Raw genomic sequence first — 22,583 nt, 5'->3', positions numbered from 1 at the left:
TCTTCCCCCAATCAACACAGGGAAAAAGTTCCTCGTCTTACAGTCTCATATAAGAAAACCTCATTAAATACACTGTGGGCACGTATACATATGCCCCTATGGCATCATTGTTACTGTGCCATCATTTGGAACTTCCTTCTGGAAGTATCAAAGGACAGCACAGTAACAGCCCATACTGTGCCATGCATGGGGCACTTTGTTATTTTTAGCTGCTATGTCACTGTAGCAACGCAGTATACTGAGGGAACACATCACTATGGTGACATAGCTGCAGCATCACAGTTTTTGCCCACAGGTGCTACATGCGTCACATGTAGACATGCCCTTTCTGTCATTAAACTCCTGCCAAAAGCAACACATACTCAGTAACAGAATGCAACTATGAAGTTGATTAAATACAGCCAACACTGAGCATGACTATAAAACATATGACTCATATTCAACAAATAAACATACTGATAGGAACCTACCACAAGGATAAGCTAGTGCAGCCCACCTGAATAAGATAAATGGTAGTGCCCACTGACTGCAGTCCCCCTCGGTGCTGACTCTTTTCAAAGTCATGGTGAGCCACTACACTGAATCTATTTCAACTTCCTCAAAAAACTTCCGCCCTATATCCCTGCTTTGTATGAAGTATAAACTTCTTGGAAAAATGCTACTGGCTCAGATGTCTTCCATCTTTGAGAAGTTTATAACAGTTGAACAGGCTGGCTTTCACCCTGGACACAGCACTTGTGACCAAGTGCTGGTGCTCACTATGTATACTGAAATCAGGTACCAGTGCAAAGAGATCACAGGAGCTGCTTTCACCGATTTATCAGCAGCCCATGATATGGCAAGATGGCCTCCCACTGACGGTGTAAAGGGTCATAAGGTGTCAGCAGACCCTGTATCGCTTATGAATGCTCCTGTCTAACCGGTGATATCATGTCCATCTAGGGAACACTGTCAGCAGAATATACCTACTAAATAACGGTCTCCCACAAGGATCAGTGCTTGCACCAGCCTTTTTAATGTATACATAAGTGATCTTCCTGTCACCAACAGTCAGAAATTTGGCTATGCTGATGACCTGGCACTTGCTGCTCAAAGAAGGACCCAGGCTGAAATCCAGACAGATCTTTGTGAAGACCTCAAATTACTTGAAGAATATTTTCCGTGTTGGAGACTCTGCCCAAATCCAAGGAAAACTGTTGTCACATCTTTTCACCTATGCACACACCAGCCAGAAACTTGCCATCACTTTCTGTGGAGAAGAGGTTAAGCATGAGAAGTTCCCAAAATACCTCAGCATAACTCTTGATTGAAGCCTCACCTTTTGTGAACATCTACAGAATGTTGCTAAAAAAATGAAAGCACGAGTTAACCTTGGGCATAAACTGGCCAGAATGACGTGAGAAGTAAATGCAACCACGCTTCAAACAGCCACTCTAGCACTTGCTTTTTCTGCAGGAGAATACTGCTCCCCAGTCTGAAACAAAAGCGCACACACAAAGCTTGTTGATACACAGTTAAATGCAGCTGTGTGGATTATATCAGGAATGCTAAAAAGTATGCCATTGCCATGGCTTCCAGTCCAAGTGAACATTGCTCCCCCACAGCTCCACCACGATGCCATATGCATGAAGGAATACCATTAGTATTAAGGCCATTAGTAATCCAAATCTCCTAATCAATAAGGACATCACTATGCCCACACCAAATAGGCTTAAATCTAGAACCCTTTTGGAATCTGGCTAAATCTAGCCTAAACCCTTTTGGAAATATGTCTAGGAGCTCTATAATGAGAACAAGAGCATCAAAGAACAATGGAGGGAAGCCTGGGCAAATACCAACCTGCCACAGAAATAAATTGTTAGCAGCCCAACAGTCCCCCAGCCAGGATTTGACCTACCAAGAAAAATTTGGTCCTCTCTGAATTGCATCCAGACACCTCATGGAAAATGTAGACACCTACTCCATAAATGGGGAATCAAAGAGAGTCCGAATTGCGACAGTGATGTGATTTTTCAGACTGTGCAACATTGTGATCAATTGTAATCAGACACTGTGATCAATTGCCCAATTAGATCATTTAATGACGATCTAAAATCAATCCATGCAGCTACCCCTGAAGAAGTCGAATGGCTATCAAATTTAGATATTAATCTATGAATGTTGTATGAATGTTGGAATTCTAAAATGTCATATGAAAGAGAGAGAGAGAGAGAGAGAGGACTTCCTCTTGACTCCCACAGCCGAGCTGTTCCTTTTTTTCCCATTTCCAATGGTTTCTATTTCTTCACTAGCCTATAATATCTGGCAAACATCACCAAACAGGGCCCCAGTCAGTTCACGCAGAATCCTTCTGTTGTATACTCTCTAAGTCTATCTGTAGCCCTTATCTCCATAAGCTGGAGCCAGACCAGGTTGCTGTGTGCCTTATTTGCATATACATTTTTGGAGGATCCCAGGACTCATGACAGGAACACCTGGTTCCAATCGTGAGTGAAGGACTAATTAGCCCATGGATCTTTTGTGTGGCGGGCTAGTATAAGGAGTACACACATATACTAAGCAGTGTTGAGCTGTGGGGTCAATATGGCTTGAAGTCCTGTTGACTCTGCTGGGGCCCAGTCCAATGAACAGTATGGTAAATTACGAGACTTTTGTCTTTGGACTGATATCCTGCAGTTTGCACTATATACAAGTAGGTACAAAAGCCCTGCTTAAAATGTGTTTATGGAGTACCTGTACTAAAACGTGAAGCAATTTTAGGTAAAAGGTAAAATGCATCAATTCTGGATGAACTAAGTCTATGGGTACCATATGCAAATTACTACAGGTATACTGATTTCAAGGCCAGTATTTTGAAATTTGCCCCTCACTTCCGTGTGTGCAGGGAGAACAGGTTCTGACAATACGAAAAGGGGGAAGGGGCTGTAGGGGAAAGAAGCTGGGGGGGGGCAGAAGGTAAAGGAGCTACCTGACCCCCCCAGATTTATTTTCCATGCTAGAGCAGTGGGAGAGGGACAAATTCAAAGCAAACATCCAATAATTAGATTCTATACCTGGAAATTTTTAACAAAATTTATAAATTTTTCATATACAAAATCTAATTATTAGGGAGGCTCACCTTATATTCAGGGTCATCTTATATTTGGACTCCATATGATAGTCTGTTTAAATTTCTAGTTGCTAGTGCTAGCCTTCATACAGTCACAGGCACATTTACTTGGCATGGGAAGGAATGTTCTTCTGTCTTCTTAAAATGAAACGATTAGGTTATTAAATTTTAAACTCTTCATTCATAGCTGAGTATGGCTTTGAAGTCTGAAAATGATATTTTTCCCATTAGACTTTTTATCTTCTGATTACAGCTGAATTTAATATAGTTGTTTTGTTTAGGAGCCTACCCAATTGTCCTACCCAATTGTCTTTCTTTCCCTATCCATTTCATCAATGGAAACCCATCCTGATGAATCACATTTCTTACTTACCCTATACAGACATCAATGGGAACACTATATATTTTGAAGGGTTTAAAAAAAATTGCAATTTGCTCTTTTAGCTCAGAGGTGACTTGCTGCTGTGAGAATCCTACCAAAATCTAACGAACCACACACAGTAGTAAGGGTCTCCAGGATCAAGGTGTATGTGGGGGAAAACCAACCTGACTGAATTCTAACCCTGGAATTTGCAATATTCACTCACACTGATGGTTCTCAACCAGGCAGGCAATTTTACTGACTGCAAATGGGACTGCATTTGTGAGTAAAAATGGCAGTATCAGGCTCTCCCTGATTGTTTCACTCACAGAATGCAAGTGTTCCCTTAAGACTTATAGATTCATAGATGTGCACTGGTTTTAAAACTGAACGCGCAGTATTCACTTTTACTAGAGGCATGGCAAACTGCACCTGCAAGCTCTTGGACCTGGACAAAAGGAGGTTTTATATTCATTAAAAAGTAGACCTGCAAAACAGTACAATTTTTGCTCATTCAAGATACACTCTGATAACCAACTACTGAAACTCAAACTATAATTTCTTATTCAGTCTTCCACATCAGATGCATTTTGCTGAATTTAACATGTTTTGCTGTTAATGGATTTCACAGTGTGTTGCCGTTTTTAATACTGCTGTCCAAAGAAAATGTTGTGTATGATGATGTGGTTTTGCCATGTTCCTAGACTGCAAATGACAGCAGTTTCCCCAGTTTAACCCCCTAGAAAAACAGAGAAACTATTTGACTAGCCCTTTCATTCATATATACACATATTCTCAAGTGTCTCACGAGGTTTCCCTTAATAAATCCTGTTTAAATAAGAGTAAAGATGCAAGAGGGATATAATTATGCTCACTACAGTTAATGGTCTTATGTGGATATTTCCACTGAAAGGGAAAACCAAAAACTTAACTTTCAAGAGTTAATAACCAAGGCATAGAGAGCTATAACTCTAAAAGTAACCGAGCCATAATTATGTATTGCTTCAAATTTGGCCTCCAGAACTGTATTGCGAGAATGTATAAAGCACATGAAACTTACAGGGACATTTCACCTTTCAGGGATTACAGTTACACAAAATTAAAATCACTCAAGAGTGGGCAGTTTATGATCATTTTCTGTAATATGCTCCAGAATATCTGAATTTAGCAGTATTGAGCAGTCTGGCAGTAATACTTAACAACAACCATGTATTTTGGTTTAAAAGTAGGCGCAGTACATTTTTTCCATCAACAATTTCATAAAACGTTTTTGGCATGTGAGGCTCAGTGCTTTTACACAGGACCCAAGTGCTTATACACAGGACCCACACTGTAATGGGTCCAAATAACCTGTTAGCTAAGATCTGGAAATTGTCATCAATAAGGCCTTGACAATAGATGTTAGCACCTCCACCATTGACAAGAGAAATAATAATAGATTTGAAGGAAGCATTAAGAGTTATTATAATCTACATACTTCATTTTAACAATTCCCTACTAACATATTCAAACCGTTGGGCTGTATCTTTTAAACATTTTTGTATTATTAAGTTGATTACATGTAATTAGTGTGGTTTTATTACACATTTGTTAAGGCAAAAGAACAAAAAACTACTGGATATGTAAGATATACAAACATTCTTAAGCAAAAATGTTCAAACTTCTTAGTTTAAACTCCAGGCTAAGACATCTCTGTCAATTATGGTAATGGAAAAAAGTGCTAAATTGCCTTTTTCTTCTAAAAATCATATTTTAAAAAATTTGGGGTGTCTAAGTCTCAGTAGTAATGTCCTATTTAGATTCCTATATTTTTAAAAAGCTTTCTTACTAGTTTTTCTAACACAACTCTTTAGATTTTAACTGAAGTGTTCTAGAAATTAACTTGCTACTATTCACCATATATGTAATTGGGGCTTTCTGAACTTCAAATTGTTCAAGTACAATGTTTAAATCAGTGTAAATTTATAATTCTAGCGCATTAGTGTTATTCCTCCAAAAATAAAATCTCTCCATTGACATATTTATAACTGAAGACACACCTATCAATATCTTTTAAGAGATTTTAAGTTTTTTGCAAATGATAAATATGGAACACAAACTCTAAACTCACTAAAGCAAAGTTCCTCTGCATATTTTATTCTCACAATCTCTAAATAGCTTGAGAATTAGATTTGGTCTTTAAAACTCTCTTCCACACTTTTAGTCAATGACTTGTGGCCACAGCTCCATTCAGGACTATCCAGTTACTACTTATTGCATGACGTTTCATCACTCAACTTACTATCAAAAACTCTGCAGCAACTCAGTCATGAAGTTAGAAAACATACAACCATACCCCCTTAATATATAACTGAAAATATTGATAACAGATATGTACAAGAAACTGAAGATATGCTGCTTATGGTTAGTTGATGCTGACCTTTTAACACAGTGAACTAAATTATACATTCAAACTGCAACCCTGTACTGATTATAGAGATATCTAAGCTAGCTCAAGTACCAGAAGCAGTCAAGCTCCAGTAGCAGAGAGCTATATGCTACCAAAGCTAGACTGCTTCCAGCACTCAAGCTACTTAGGTATCTCCATACTAACTGGAGCATACCCTCAGTTATGCTGAAGTAGAATCTAAAGTCACCAGATTTGCTCCAGCCTAATTAGGGCCAGGTACAGACATTACACTTTTACCAGTATAAGTGATCAGGAACCATTCTATACCCATAATAGAACAGAACCTCGGCACACATAGACGCATGTAAAAATGGCAGAACCTGGTCTAAGATTTGGAAACCCCCTCCCCCCCAAAGGGTGAATGTGCGTTCTGTTCACTACCAATCTAAACTATGCCGCTTACAAAAAACACGTAACTTAGATCGATTCTGCCTTGGGCTTTTTGAATGTCTGTACCTAGCCTATGTCCAGAATCTTGCCCTGGAAGTACAACACAAGGCAGGTTCCTTATAAAACTATAATAGGTTCAAAAGGCTTGATTCTGATCATTGATTAGAATATGACAAAATATGTTAGGCAACACATGAATGTGTATCTAATGCAGGGTTAAACTCTATATGCAGTAAGATTTACTAAAGTACTTAACTGTTTATACACTTAGAGAGTTCAGTGTATTCTGTATTTCCTACCTGCAACAACATCTTTCATAGTTCTCCTCTCCACCAATCCAGGAGCTGCACAAGAAGGTAACACCTGACCGTATAGTGTTTGGGCTGCACCTACAGGAAACAGGAGGTAAAAAGACTCAACTCCTCCCCATGAGGTCAGCACCTCATTTACCCCATCAGTTCATAGATTAATTCCAACAAAACAAAAGAAAATGGAAATAGGTGGAAAAGTGTGTTGGTGAAGAGGAAGACTATGGAAAACACCATCATCAACGAGTAATTACTCTTTTTTTCATACGTGCCCTCCTCACCAGTCTAGGAGTTGAAAAAGAAATTAAGTCTTCACCATAAAGGAAGGCAATTTACAGTAGAAAAAGTCAATGGAGCCTTACCTTAACATGACAATAGATGTTGACAGATGCTATGATTTTAAGTGCATTCACTGCAAAAGTTTATGGTGCGTAGCAGAAGTATGCAGCCCAGACCAAGCTGCTACCTCTTTAATTCTCCAAAAAAAGACATTCCACTTGAGAATAGCTTTAGAATAAACTATATTCAATACCAAGAGATCAAAATCTTGCCGTACAAATTATTCTGGTACAGGCACCAATCTATAGGAAGAAGTATTTGGAAACATTGTTTCTTTCTTTCCCTAGATACCAAAAATAGGACGAAGAATGCTTTTGGGTGGCAAAAGAGTGTCATTTCCTTAAAGGTAAGAGGCAGTGTTTTGCCTGACATTCAGAGGATGAAAAGCATCTCTTAAAGAGCTGTGGATTGATTAAGGCAGGCATTTAAAAACTGATGTTACTCTAAGAAAGTCTGACAGTTACAAACTAAAATCATTCTCAAGCTTCTAATGCAAATACACAGAGGCTATCACTACAACCCTCCTAGCTAAAAACTATAATCACAAAAACTATACATTATTTTAATAAAGGAACTTTAAAATGAATGGAAACTACCGATTTAAAACTAGAACAGTATGTAGAGCTCAGTATAGAATAACTTCTCCATAGGGAGGATGATCTCAAGAGAAAACATGCAAATGGAAAATCACCCAATTCCCTGAAGAGGCCTTAAAGATGCCAAAATTACTAATAAATTGACCCACAAGGAGCTTCTCCTAGAAAAAGCTGAAATGGAAACGACCAAGCACACACGGCATGTATTTGCTGAAGCTAGTCCTCTTTGCTTGAAAATGATGAACAAAAAGCTGTTCACAGTAATTCAGCTGTTCGCAGCTGTTCAACAGTAATCTTTAAAAGAATTGAAAGGCTTTCCATACCTCAAAAATACTCCACACCAATCTCATGTTGTCGAAAATTTCTCTCTATAGTAAAAAAGGAAGCTACCCTGAATACGCAGAAGGACAGAAACAATATTCTAGCCCCCGAGAAAGGAAAGAAAGATTGTACTTGATTTGACTTGTTTGCTATGATGTAACAGAATGAAACTTTCACTAATGACCATTTTAAATGGGGAACCTCTTGTTTTAATTACCTAATTTAGAGTCTCCTAAAAGGTTGCAGCATTATTTTGTTTCAACTTTTGTTGAAGATAACTATATCCCTTTGAAGTCAAGGGAGGTACATTTTACCTGGTCTTTTACCTAGTCGGCAACTTTTTTTTTTTCCTGTCAAGTAGTCGGACAGGTTTCAACATACTGACCTTCAAGCCCAGAGGTTTTTCATAGGAGAAGAAAACAAGATAACATTTTGGGTTTCATGCTCCAAAGTCTGGAACACCTGTGACTCTCACTGACCTTAGTGCAGGTCAGAGGGACAGTGAGATTTTTTATGCCCTAGGCAGACTGCGAGGGAGGGAGCAAGGGGGCATGGAGCAAAGTCTTACCCGCTGCAACCTAGGCTCCCTGCATACCAGTTGCAGTAACCCTGCAGTGCAGACTCTCTGGGGACCACCAGTTTGGCACTTTCACTTAATTGGCATCCAGGGCTAGTGCCCTGGTCACCCCCCACTTAGATGCACTTCTTGTGCGGGTGCTTAGAAATACAAAAGTTCTACATGTATTTTATTAAGAAAGCGATTGTCATTTAGATTCTTTTCCCACTTCCAATGACAATGAAAACTGGAACATTGGTAAGACATCCCTACAGGTAAACAAATGATTCATGGATGTTTTATAACTTTGCCTAAAGTAAAGACCACCCAAACCCTGCATAGTTCTGTTTCAATTTTCACCAATAATCACTCCTTTCCCTCCCATTCCTTACTAATATTTGAAGAACAAGCACAGAACTTGCTACCATAGAACTGGTACCTAACTAGCAGCTTTTCATGACATGATCCTTAAAAATTAAGCTATTTGTTTGGCAAAAGATGAAAGGGATTATCTTCTTACTTCCAAAGGAAACTGTTAATTGGCATATTAAAGAATCACAAACACCTTTATAACCATGCAGAATTGGTACAATGTTCCAAAAAACATATCAAATTCATATGAAAACAGAAGATTTATTTGCAGTATTACTCTAGAGGTCTAAAAAAAAGAAAGTCTAAAAATGAAGGAACTTTACAGGAAAATTCTCTTTCTTTGTTTTTAAAATGGGATGCAGAACAGTCTGATGAGAAACTGAGGTGCTAACCTCTTTCCTTGAAAGGAGTGGAATCATTTTGCCATCTGGAGATAGAACTCCCATCTGGTAAAAACTTACCTTCTTTTCAAGCTTCAAGATTGGTGAAGAGAGGCTGTGTGATAAATGTGTACACTTATATTCAAACAGATGTGTGCACACTTGTACAAACTATCTGAGAAACAGGCAGAAAGTATCTCTGCAGGCTGTTAAATAAAGCTATTTTTAAGTGCAATAATTTTCCAAGTTAATAATGTCATTAACATGAAAAACAAGTTATAGTATCAAAAAAAAATCACAGCCTATACAGACCAGAGTTTACTGGAAACTGTCATTTTTGCCACACTAGCTAACAGATGTTGAAAGGCTGTGAATTGATTGAGATGCTTGCTAATGATAACTTTGAAGAAACATCACACTTTTAAAACTCAGACTGATTACAGAAAAGGTGTTTTATCAACTGCTCCCCTTTATGAATAAATATGAAACTACCAAGAAAATGTTTAAACAGGTGTAATCACAACTGCATATGAAAATTGGGTTGGAGGGCTGTAAGGAATCTTAACACAGTTAGGAAAGAACGAAAGCAATGTAAAACTGTGATCACAGCCGATTATGCATGTATCATGCAAAACAGGAATGTTGTCATAGCAGCTATAAAAATGTCAGTGAAAACTGAACTACTATTACCCAAGTTGTAAATGAAATGAAAAATGCAAAAGGAAAATGTGAATGAATATATTAAAAGAATTGCCATTTCTTTCCTGGTAGATAAACAAGCAAAATAAAATACATTTTCATGAAATGGAGTTATTTGTATGAACAAATATGCATAGATAAACATTGCATGGGATGACACTACACTGCATGTCTGGGTGACAAAGTTATTAATATTTCAGACAACAAATTTTACAAGAGTCAAAAAGGAAGGTTCAAATATAAATTTATGGAGCCAGTTTTAAAATAGGAAACCAACTAAACAGGGGATTCTACTAGGGTTCAGTATACTTTGCCTGATAAAATCAAAAGGAGTTTTTCCATTGACTACAAAAGGAACAGGACCTGGCCTTCAATAAGACTATACATTTAATTGTTCAGTCACCAAAACGGGACATATAGAGCAGTACCTGCAAAACCTATGTATATGTACCCCGCCCATCATAGTGTCATTTAACTGCCTGCATAAATTATTAACAATAGAAGATAATTACTGTAAATCACAAATCAGGGGATTTAAATTGGATACAATTACATTTAGATTTATAGATATAACACACTTTGCATTGTAAGGTCCCACTCCTGCAGTGAACGCTATGCAGACAGAATCCTGCAAGTGCATACAGCTTTACTGATGTGAGCAGGATTCCATACAGATCCAGGGCTTTACACACGGCAGTAGAGGTTTACATTTCCATAGTAAACATACTGGGGTTTTCTTCCTCAAGCAGGTCTTATATAGAAGACAGCTATCATAAAATGTGATTCCAGTACCTTTTTCAGTTAAAAAATCCACAAAGAATTAGACGCAGAAAGCAAATATTACTTTAACAAATAGGCTGTTGCACTTTCCATTGTGAATTAAAAGAGCAGCTACTTGAAATAGGCTTTAAAAATATGAAAGTTTTATATATACGAGTTCTTAATGCATCCATAATTAATTCACACATTCAACTGCTGAGTCCAGAAATATGTTTTTGTTGATAATTTGCATTTAATGCTTTAAAAACAATCTGGCACATTTTTATTTGCCTTAAGGTCCAAAAGCTATTTACCAAGATAGTAGTTCACAATGTCATCATCATTGCTGCCACATATACTTCTTAGCTAATATACATGCTAAGGATAAAGAATCAGAATTTTGTCACTGGACACATTGTGAGCAGATTACCTAAATGGGGAAGAATTTCTTTACAAAGCAAAACCTTTTAAAATTCTGGAAACGTAAGTAAAGGGAAATTCAAGTAATATGTTTTAACAAAGAGTGTACACGGAAAACCACACATTTTACAATGATCAGTGCCTTCCCTTCAGTACACATTAGCTAGTACTATTTAGCAGGGGTGTGCGAAGCTGGCAGTATTCGATTTGGATTTGGATTCAGCCCAATTCGGGGGACAGCAATCCAATTCACTGATTCAAATCACTGTCCTAATTTGATTCAGCTGAATCTGAAGATTCAATGCTGATTCAGAGAATCAGCGATTCGGCCATAGACACAGCTTTATATGTTTTTTCTACATACCTCAAGGTACCAGGTGTGGATCATGAATGCTGAGATGGTGGGGTGCATGGAGCATCCCACAGGAGTGTGGGGGGGCCCCCCACGTGCTCAGTGGTGGACCCAGAAGTGGACTGGAAGTACTTCCAGTCTACTTCTGGGTCTGCCGCCAAGTGCACTTGGGGGACCCCCTTCTCAGCAATTGGCCATGGGGGGACCCCGGGTGCTTCCCCAGACCCAGGAGGCACCAGTCACTGAACCAGGGGACAGGTCCCCCCATGCGCTCCACGGCAGATCTGGAAGTAGACCAGAAGTATTTCTGGTCCACTTCCAGTCCACCGCTGAGTGCACAGGGGCCCCCCCACACACACTCCTGTGGCATGCTCCATCTGCCCCACCATGTTAGCATTTACGAGCCATGCCTGGTACCTTGTGGTATGGAGGAAAAAAAACACATATAAAGCTGTATCTATATCCGAATCGTCAAATCTCTCTGAATCTCTCCAAATTGAATTGGAGGCTTCCGATTCACGTCAGAGAGATTAATGGGTCTCCTGAGTCGATTTGGATTCGAAGACTTGGCCACCAAATTGGGCTGAGTCTCCTCCAAATCAAATTGGTGACCAAAGCTTCACACAGCCCTACTATTTAGTATAAAATAAAGAATATTTAATTAAGAGTCCAATCCTAAGATGTCTTACCCATCCTCAAATCACAAGTTGATGAGATTTGAGAGCTCACAGTACTTTTCAGAGTCAAGTCCTAACTGTCCAAATACCTTTCTAACCTAAAGGGAGATTCCAAGGCCAATAATTTCAGCTTTATAAATGCTGCAAATCTGCAGCTACATCCATTTAATATTAACAAAGAATATGTTCATTCAGATACTGGAGTGATGGACAACATTACAGAATCCCAAGATTTAAATACATATAGCACATGGGTCAGACAATTATGTTTTAGTTGTATCTAGGAAAACCACGATCTGCTAAATAAAATGAAAGATCAAGCTGTTAGCCAGAATATTAAATAAAGAGTTTCATGCTCCAGAAGGTGGTTAGATACATAATTTTGATTAGGTTACTCATGTTTCACTTTTGACAGCACTCTTTCAAATCCTTTCCCCTCCCTATTGATGTTATCTCTGTGATACATTTATCTCACAATTAATAACTTCTTCAAGTGAAAACAGTTTTCTGAGCTGCTATCTTTTTCTATTTATTATCCAATTTCTTTGGGTTGGTCTCTGAAGTTCATTGAATTATTTGTTCTTATTTCTGATAACTATATAGGCATCTTATTGTATATGTAAAGGTTATTCAAGTGTTTCAGATCCTTTTACCGAATTCAACAACACCATTAGAACACACTCCAGGTCACCACCTCATATGTACAAAGAGAAATGGTACGAACACTCAGCTGTGAAGTGGCTGACATGGATAGCATGTATAGGGAGAAGCTTTGAAGCCCACATATTCAGATACTAGATAGACTCGGGAAGAGGATACTGGAGTTTTCATAAATTCATTCCAGTATTAGTGCATGTCTGCCAGGAGACTGTCTCACAGAGAAGGGTGAAGACAGTTAGTTATTTTTTTTCTTGAAAGCACTGGGGAAAAAATTCTTGAACATTAAATGGAAAAGACCCCTGACCTAAATCAAACAGAAAGAAGTTCGAAGTTCTGCTACATCCATTCCTGTGGTATAAATTGATTAGAGTGTTAATCTAGATCTTTTATGTCACTGGAATACCCTGATAGGTCTGTATATTCATGAGGATGCATTGAAAAAGATTGCTAATGGTGCCCACTGCGTTGGCTGAACACTCTTCGTCACAAAGTAGCAAAAATCAAATGAATGAATACGCTGAATGAATGAAAACCCACAGAGGTGCGGAGCACTACAGTTGTTTGACACTTCTCCAAGTGTGTCTTCCTCTATGTATGGTATGTTTGAAATGTTTATATTAATTTATAAGACAAAATGAAGTGACATTTAAAACTACTTAAATAGAACATACCATAAAACTCCAGGAGGTGGAATATTTTGTCATGAACATGAGGCAAGGATTTATGAGAGGCCAAATTATTGATTATTCAAGTGCCCCATTGCTCCCTCAACCACAGGAGAAAGATCTATTAAGAGGCTTTTGTGATTTCTGCTGCTGACATGGCTGTTCACTTCCTCCCCCCCATAGAGCCAGAGGCTGAGCATGCCCATCCTCCCAGGCATCTAGCAGAGACTGAACATCACAGGCAATGGTCGGTGGGGGATAAGGGGGAAACACTTTAAACATTGTCAGGTCAGCACAATAGGAGGTAAGCAGTACAGAGGCAGCAAGAACTACTGAAAGTTTTTGATATACTCCTGGGTGGACTCCCCAATGCCTGCACATGTTTCAAAGAAGGATCCCCTTCCTTGTCGATGAAAACATTTCAAAGGATCCCCAATCAGTGGAGTGTTTCAAAGACCTTCTGTTCTCTAAAAATTCCACCCCAAAAAGCCTGGCTGAAAACACTGCTAAACAGATTCCTTCCTGAGTAACCATGACTAAATAGGCCTCTTTCGCTACTAAAAGCTTTCCTACAGGCCCCAGTTAAAATAAAACAAACCACTCACCTTCTACCTCCTCCAGGGACGCATCTAATCTGTTCAATCTCTAGGGTCTCTGTATAGGACCCAATATACTTCTGTGTTTGTCTACAAAAGATGAAGTGCTAGAGCGCAGAATAGTAATTTTTCAAAACTGTGTAGGAGTAGCATTGAAAATTCCCTGCATACTACTCTAAAATATCTTCCCCAGTGCATTACAAGAAGGGCCTCTAACTCCAGACTGTACAGCCAAAAGGTTGAGGAGAGACGTGCAGCCAAGTCAACTGGATGCAATATTTGGCACTGTTTAAAACTAGGATGTAAAACATAATAACATAATTCTTAAATCATTCTATAGATGCAGATATTTCAGAGATGTCATGTCTCAAAGTAAGAATCACACTGTTGACAGCTATTTGCAAAAGAACACCTTTGCTTAGCTGCTTGTAGGAAGCCATTTTTCATGCATTTATTTGGTGTGTGCTCGGGTGCAAAAGGAAAGAAAATTAGTGTCACTGAAAGGTGTTGGACTGACAAATCTGATGATTAAGCCATTGAACAGATGCAGTGAAGTGAGCAGCAGTACAAGCTTCCCTGACATACTGCTGCACTAGTATGCCTCAGTCCTGACTGTTAGCTAACTCTCAACACTGATTTAAAGTCCTCAAACTAGACTAAACAATCATGCTGGTGGTTTTTGCCATATGGATTTGGGTCCCCTAGGATTTCCAAAAAATCTCCAACATGGTTCTTGTAGGCTTCTGAACAGCTATCAGACACACGCTATTTTCTGACGCAGCCAATTTGGATCAGTGTTGAAGAAATGAAACTCTCACTTGCATTACTTATAAGAAAGTAAGGCATTCTTACTCATGAAGAGAAATATGCCTACTTTTGTTTATTTCTAGATCTGTGGCATCTAGAAGTAAACAAAATTAATTGCAATAGTAGGGCTATTTGGCTTTGGGTTTTAGGGTTTAGAAGCAGATCAGAAGAGCAGCTACTCCAATACACAACTGGCACTGAAAACCAGGAGTTATTGGCTAATGACCTGCAATTCCTCATCTTAATATCATTCAGCAAAATGCCGGGGGGGGGGGGGGGGGGGGGGGGGGGGGACGGGACACACACTCATTGACAGCACACTACCTAAGGCAGCCATGCCTCCTCGGGAAGATAGGATCAGACTCCCATGGGGTTGTTCAGAGTCTACAGGTCAAGAAAAGAAGCTTGATTTCCCAGAGTTGCCCTTCTGATGTCCTAAAAACCTCATGTAAAGAAAGTTAATAAATGTCATTTCTCCAAGTCCATGATTTTCTCAAGGATGTGATCCATTCAGGTAAAATGAAATCGCATCTTGGCATGATCTAGCGCTTGTCACAAGATAAATCCACTATCCATAATGGAGGCATCATCCACCTATTATTCTCTACAGGTTTCTGAATTTTGCATTGTAACCTACATATGTTTAAAACTCTGGGGAACTAACACTTGCAATTCTCACAAAAGGAGACACCACATTTTCCTGAGCTCTCAGTAGTCTTCTACTACAACCATGGTTCCCAATGTTTCTGGTATAGGAATTGTCACTTTATCTTATATATTATCTGGTATAACTGCAAACAGTGGGTACCTAGTGAGTCAATAATTAATATATGAAGTTTGTGTATGTATGCACACATACACACACATCTTTAAAAGGAAGTGACTTACTTCCAAAGGAACAAAATAATTTGTGTCTGTGATCAAACAGGATATTAATATCAAAATCTCACAAACTACTTAGTTACAGATCACTGATTACCCAGCTCTGTTTCACAGCTTAAGTTAAAGGCTCATATCAGCTTGCCTAAAGATACTTCTCTCTTTCAAGTTTCTTAATAGGGCTAGGGAAACTTTGAAATAACTATGGTTCAATTAACAAGGATCTCACCCTCCAAGCCTGCAAACAAGAGATTATATTAACACCTGCTAAAAAAGCAAATATTTTTAGATATCTTCATCTAAACCTACTTGACATTGACTTGAAACACCTGCTTAGCACTACTATGGTAACCATTTGACTGACTGTATGTTCTTCATTTACAGAGACTTTTTAAAGTCTTTGTGTCAGTCTATAATTCTCCCTTTGATATTTGTGCATACATCAATTTAAAGATAATAAAAGTATTATGCAGCTATATATAAGAGAACAGTTTCCTAAATGTAAAAATGTTCAAGGACAACCATTAAACTAAGAAGTTCCATGTTTTTCAGAGATAAATGCTGCATATGAACATATGACACATGTGAAGTGCACTGTAGGGCCCTTAAAGGATCTCATACAACATATGCCTAGAATGACATGTGTAAGAAACTCCTCTGTGGTCTATGCATCAAAATAAACTGACCTCTTGGGCCATCACATCTATTTATAACATCTGTACAGATAGGAAAAATAGTTCCTTGCATTTGTGAGAAAAGCAATCATACAACTGCAACAGAAATACAACCCTTCAGATTACAATAACACTTTACTGCAGATTGTTATGCTAGAACTGTGCTGGAAAGCAGCAAGGCATTGCTTTTTAAAAAAATTGAACATCTGAAAAGTTGAACTTTCTAAAGTCCAGAACAGCTTGAAAAAAGGAAAGCACTGAAATAACTTTTTAAGCATTTTGTTTTGACAATGTGCCTCAGGAATTCACTACATATAGCTGGGAAAATGTGAGCAGTTAAATCTATTCAATGTCATGACATGCAAAATTGAATCATAATTGCTCCTAAGTGGTTGACAACTGGCAAGTACTTTTTACACAGATTGAGGGAAATTTATTCTATAAAATGGAAGACATTGTCAAAAGTTTGATTTTAATATAAGTGAAAATGGTACAAGAGGATTCAAAAGGGTGGGAAAAAGCTCAGCTATAACACTTCTGTAACCACACATTTAAAAAGCTTTGAAGTGAAGAGTCATTACATCTAAATAATTTGCCTTGAACATTAAAAAAAAATGTAACAGCATGAATATTAACAATCGATTAAAATAGTGAATTTCAAAGAGAAACAAGAAACAAGTAGTCCATGAGTAGCCTGGTTTAAATAATTTCTTACCAATCATATGGTTAGCGACATGGATTTGTATCTCTCTTTCATTCTCAAAGGTCATCTGGCACTTGATGCACTGATAGGTCTTTTTCTGTTTAATAACCAAAAAGAGATTAGAGAAAACTGTACTGTAGCATAAAGCAAATGTAATTATGAAAACTGATGGTTATGTGCTTAAAATTTCTCCTTCTTACTCCCTCTTAGCTTGTATATCCCAAACTAGGTACCAAACTTGGATAAAGCAAGTTGTAATTAATATCCGATTTACAGCAGGCTTTAATCTCAAGGCCAAAATATCAAATGGCGTCTAGATGAGGGTTTCAATGTGGAGTACATAACATTCTCCCACATAATCAAGTTATCCATAACAGTTTATGCACTGCTAGATATACCTGTGCAGGTAAAGGAAATCTGTCTGCTTTCAGAAAAAAAGTTCAACTTTGTAAAGAAAAAATATTACCATGCTCCAATAAAACTCAAAATGCAATGGAAACACCAATTACAACTTGAGATAATGAAGGACAAAGAAAAAAATATATTTTGTATAGAAATCTTGGAAATCCATTATTACCATGAGAAATGGCTTCCATACGTAGTCTGTTGTGCATTTTCTGCATCACAGTGTCATATTAATGAGGCTTAGCTGCAGAAACCAGGAGATAGTGTGAAGAAGCAATTACATGAGCCATTTATTCAAACAAGGAAAATGGGGCTCATTCTCAGAGTGACAGTGGTGTGTACTTTGGTAGTTCAAGAGAAAGGAATCCAAGGAATAAGTTATAGAAATTAAAATGCAGGTGACATTAGAATTCCAAGTTAAATAGAAATACTATGTCAATGCTAAAATTTTGGTATAGCTGCAGAAATTATGCAAAACATGAATTCAGGACTGCATGCCTAACATGGAGGGTCAATCACTGCAAATGAACACACAAACTAGAAGAGCAGCGCTCAACCTGTGGCCCCAAATTGACCGACTGGATCCAGCCTACTGCATGGAAGATCAGCAGCAAGCAGTTAGGCTCAGCATGATCACTTTCCTGGCCTTCACCACACCAGTGATCCCCTCTGGACACCTCTCTGTTCTACCAACTTCTTCTTTCTGTACCCCCATTTCTCTCTCTCCTTCTCTTACATTGGCAGACAACTCCCTCCCTACTCACTCACTTTCTCTCCCCACTTTCCTACTGGAGGGGAGTAGTGGCCAGTGATGCACCCAGGTCATAAGCACCCAGCATGACACTCTAAAAGGTTGAAGTTCACTGAGCTAGAGGGATAATTCATGTGCAGTCTAATAATGCAAGATCTTCATTGCATAAAATTTATTGGGAGGTAACAACTACATCCTGGCAGTCATCCTTTATCACACTATACCACGAACACTCCAGCTCTACAGCTGTAGTGCATGGCCCCAAAATGAGTTAAGCCATGGTCAAAAAGACCATATTCTCAGCTAGCAGCTGCATGATTGAGAATGCAAGTCGTCAGGAGTGATAAACCCAAGGCAGGAATCCCACTTTCTAGTTAATTAAAGCAATTAATTTTCTGTTTTAAATGTTTACATTTACACTGTTTTTTGTTGAATCCCTCTCATCAAGCCCATTCAAGTTTCTGGTGCATCAATAATAAGTTAAAGCTTGTTACCTCGCCCCCAGCATATGAGAACCAATGTTTTTGAACACTGCCAGTAGGCAATGGGCCAGTAGGCCCAGGACAGAAAGACCAGTTGTTACCAATAGCTTCTTTGCTATTTCACATCTTATCAACAGCAACAGGTTGGAGATGGAGATTAACAAACAAAGTATGGTATTATTTTATGTAGTTTGTATATGTGTTTGTATACCCACCTGGTATACAAACCACTATGTTTGGTTAAAATGTGGACCAGGACAGAAAATATGATTATGGCAAAAAGGCAATATGCCACCAGCTGTAAACTAACATAGCCAGCCAATAGAGAAATAGTTTGGATTGGTTATAGACCATCAGCTGGCTCAGGAAGGTATTCCCAAGGACTCCTCTCTGTAAAGACTGCAAATAAAAATGAGGCTGATGTCTGAAGCACTGCTTTCTAGGAGTCCGTCTCAGAACACAAGCATGAGGGCACAGATACATACATGCATGCTCATACATTCATATGCACACACCAGTGAAAAACTTACCAAAAATCACAGCTCACTTTCAAAAGGGACCTTCCCAAACTCTGAAGCTGTCTAAATCTCCTTTATTGGTTTAGACTTACTGGGCATGTTTACACAAGACATTTACTGCCAAGCTGACTAATTAGCTCCTCAGTAAAGTCTCAGTGCCTACACATGCAGCCCTATTAGGGCACAGTAAACTAACAAACGCTGCCATAAGGTAGTACTTGTGTTTATTTGTAACAGTGTTATTTAGTGCACCATAGCACATGTGTAGACACTGACCGGGCTGGCAGGCACTTCAGTGCAGGGACTGCCTGCTGGCTAACCCTGCACTGGAGCACCCTCATGCCCCAGCCAGCCCCTCTGTAGCACACTGAGCCAGGTCAGAGCAGCCTTGGGCTAGAAGGCTGACCCCCTGAGGCTCCTGCCATCTGGCACTACTCCAACTTGGCTCAATGTGCTGTGGTCCTGGGCACACATGTAAACGTGACACATGGGAGCAATAAAGTCTGGCACAAACTGCACTGGAGTTTATTGCATCACACTTATATCACATGTAGACGTGCCCACTGCTAGCTAAAAACTTTCCCCAATTAATTCACTAATTAATGAGGACTGTGTTTCAGCTCAACTCTCTATCTAAACCTTTAAAAATGTATTAACACCGACAGTTGCACTCTTTGGGCATGTTTACATGTGCAGTTAGGCATGTCTAAATTTAATGCACATTAAGGTGATTTAGGTTCACATCTACACGTGGACATGTTAAAGCGCATTAACGCCATGTGCGCAGACTGACGTGGGACTAACGTTAGTCCCAAGTCAGTCCATACACAGTGTTAAAGCACCTTAATGTGTCTATACATGCATTAATGCACTCTAGCTACTTGCACTTAAATTTGATACCTGCTCTTGCAGGTATCAAATTTAGGCACAAATAGCCTAAAACTGCCATTTTTAAGGCACATTAAAGGTGTGCACATCTAGACACTTACCTTTAATGTGGTGCTTTAAATTGGGCTAAAGCACCTTAAATTGGTATGTGTAGACATGCCCTTTGACATTTTTCTTGTGAATTTTAGGGCTTCTGAAAGCTGGATACCAACAAACCCAGAACGCATCATTTATCCACTGAACAGACACTGCATAGTTAGCGCACACATCCAATGTCACCTTATCAACATACAACAACCCCAATTTGGAGGGATTATCCCTTGGAGCAAGAGATTTCAAATTCCATGTCAGGTCTCTCCTTGGCTTCAACTGACAAACACATCAGTGTGTAAACAGAACAACTGTGGTAATCGAGTTTGTCACGTAGTACTCTGCACGAATTAGAATAAACCAGAAACTAGCTTTGCATAAGCCACCAAAGACACATATTTTGATAATCACCTAAACTTATGCTAGACTATTTTAAATTAAATTACCAATTCCCTTTAAAAATGCTTTTGTTTATGTCAGTGTGGATCTTTTAAACACAAACAGAAATAGGTTACTCAGAACATCAACATGGACCTATCACTACTATTCTTGTGGGAAACAGAGATTCCACGATCTTTCTATTTGTTTCTTCTGATATGTCTCTTTTGACATTTGAAAAGTTTTGGACTCAGTGATTAGAAGTGGTGACAAACAATTGAAAAACTCTACTTGAAAAAAGTTGTACTCTGAAGAGCTGCTGAAGGGTAGCTAACATAACATTGAGGTGACATAAGAGACAGGATAAGTAAGAGAGAGAGGTTCATCTGAGTAGTCATGGTATTCAATTCCAATTTTGGCATGGAATAACATCAATACTACAATATTGGTGGAGAGAGATGATAGGGTCTTGGTTTATCTTCAGAAATGGCTATTGTTCCCATGCAATTTCCAGGCAGTCCTACCTGAAAATAGTATCCTACTTTTTCACAAGAAGTGAAAACACTTCTCCATTCAAGACAATTCACAAGGTAAGATAGAAAAACTGAAGAGAAGAAATTGATCTCAAAGGATCTGGGCAAGAGAGAGAACTGGGTGATGAAGCAGAAAACAGGCTGAATTCACCCCACTTTCTGGGTCCCCTCATTTGTTCCCTCAGCACAACTAACTTGAGTGGGTTAAATAAAGCAATGTGATTGAAGATGGCAACTGAACTGGTATCTTGACTGTTTGAATTGCTAGTGTTAATGTTAACAACTGCCAATCATTATAATTACAGTTTTAGAATAATGACTTATCTGTGCTATAAAGAAATCAAGCTGAATCTGAAAAGTTATTTTCTCCAGTATTAAAATATATGCACTCAAACATTATCTGCCTCAAAACTAAACCAGCCAGGCATGCCCTTCTGACTGGAAACATTAGACACAGTTGTTTTTCCAGCAAACGTGTCTGAAGAGCTTACCAATGCATATTCAAAAATGGAGCCATCTCAGCAAAACTGTGACTTGATATACATATTTTAATGGAAAACGGATGTATTAATCCTAATATATCCATGATGGAACAAAAAGAGCTTAAAAGAGCATGTGCAGCAAGTCTGCAAGACCTCAGAATAGACTAGTACAGTAAAGCCCACTATTCTTGGGCATATCTAAGAGCAGGAAATTCCTAGAAGAGAAAACCTAAGCCTTACCTGCCTCTGAAATTCTTCCAGCAGAACTATAAAAACCATAAAACTAAGTCAGATGTTAGAGAGTAGTAATATCCCACCATTGTTTAGTCCCCTTGGTGTTGTTGAAAATAAAATCTGCTCAATATGCCTTGAAAATAATTAATATGGGCTCTCTGAAGCAGGTATGTCCTTGTTCAGGAAGCAAACCTTTATACCATTTAGGATTTGGATATAGACAAAATAAGTCTATGTGATATTTTATTTATAGATTCATAGATTGTAAGGCTGGAAGTGACCTCGGAAGATCATCCGGTCCAGCCCCCTGAACCAAGCAGGGAAGACAACTGGGGTCAGGTGACCCCAGCAAAGTGACCGTACAGTCTCCCCTTGAAGATTTCCAGGGTAGACAATTGCACCACCTCTGGAGGGAGCTTTTTCTACAGTCTGGATACCCTAGTTGTAAAGAAGTTTTTCCTAACCATCTTCCAGGAGTTTGTGACCATTACTCCTGGTTTTCCCCCAAGGGTGCCCTGGTGAACAGTTGTTCACCGAGCCCTTGACGTATGCCTCTGATGTAGCAGTAAATTGCTACCAACTTCCCTCTCAGTCTTTGCTTTTTCAGACTGAAGAGTCCCAGATCCCTCAGCCTTTCCACCAATTTAGGTATCACCGAAATCAGTGCTTTAAAATAACTGAGAAAGATAGAGAGATGATTTGATTGCAGATGTTTTAAATATTAAAGGTAGTTAACAAGCAGAAAGAAAA

The 22,583-nt window shown here is 38.8% G+C and overlaps 1 protein-coding gene across 7 annotated transcripts in view; it reads right to left on the bottom strand.

The window, feature by feature from the left end:
• The window catches only part of ZNF423 (zinc finger protein 423), a 320,869-nt gene that overhangs the window by 92,525 nt on the left and 205,761 nt on the right, over positions 1–22,583 (bottom strand). For 4 of the 7 annotated variants that reach the window (XM_059713801.1, XM_019497479.2, XM_019497482.2 and 1 more), the window contains 2 exons: positions 17,085–17,169; positions 6,609–6,698 (listed from right to left, as the gene is read on the bottom strand). In XM_059713801.1, coding sequence (XP_059569784.1) covers positions 6,609–6,698; positions 17,085–17,169 — 175 coding nt within the window. The remainder of the gene's footprint in view (positions 1–6,608; positions 6,699–17,084; positions 17,170–22,583) is intronic. The other 3 variants (XM_019497484.2, XM_019497481.2, XM_059713802.1) reach the window with 1 other exon arrangement.

This window comes from Alligator mississippiensis, chromosome 10 (genome assembly GCF_030867095.1).
Source record: "Alligator mississippiensis isolate rAllMis1 chromosome 10, rAllMis1, whole genome shotgun sequence".
NCBI classification, from domain to species: Eukaryota; Metazoa; Chordata; order Crocodylia; family Alligatoridae; genus Alligator; species Alligator mississippiensis.
The sequence above is the reverse complement of the archived record's forward strand: the minus strand, read 5'-3'. Positions and strand labels throughout refer to the sequence as shown.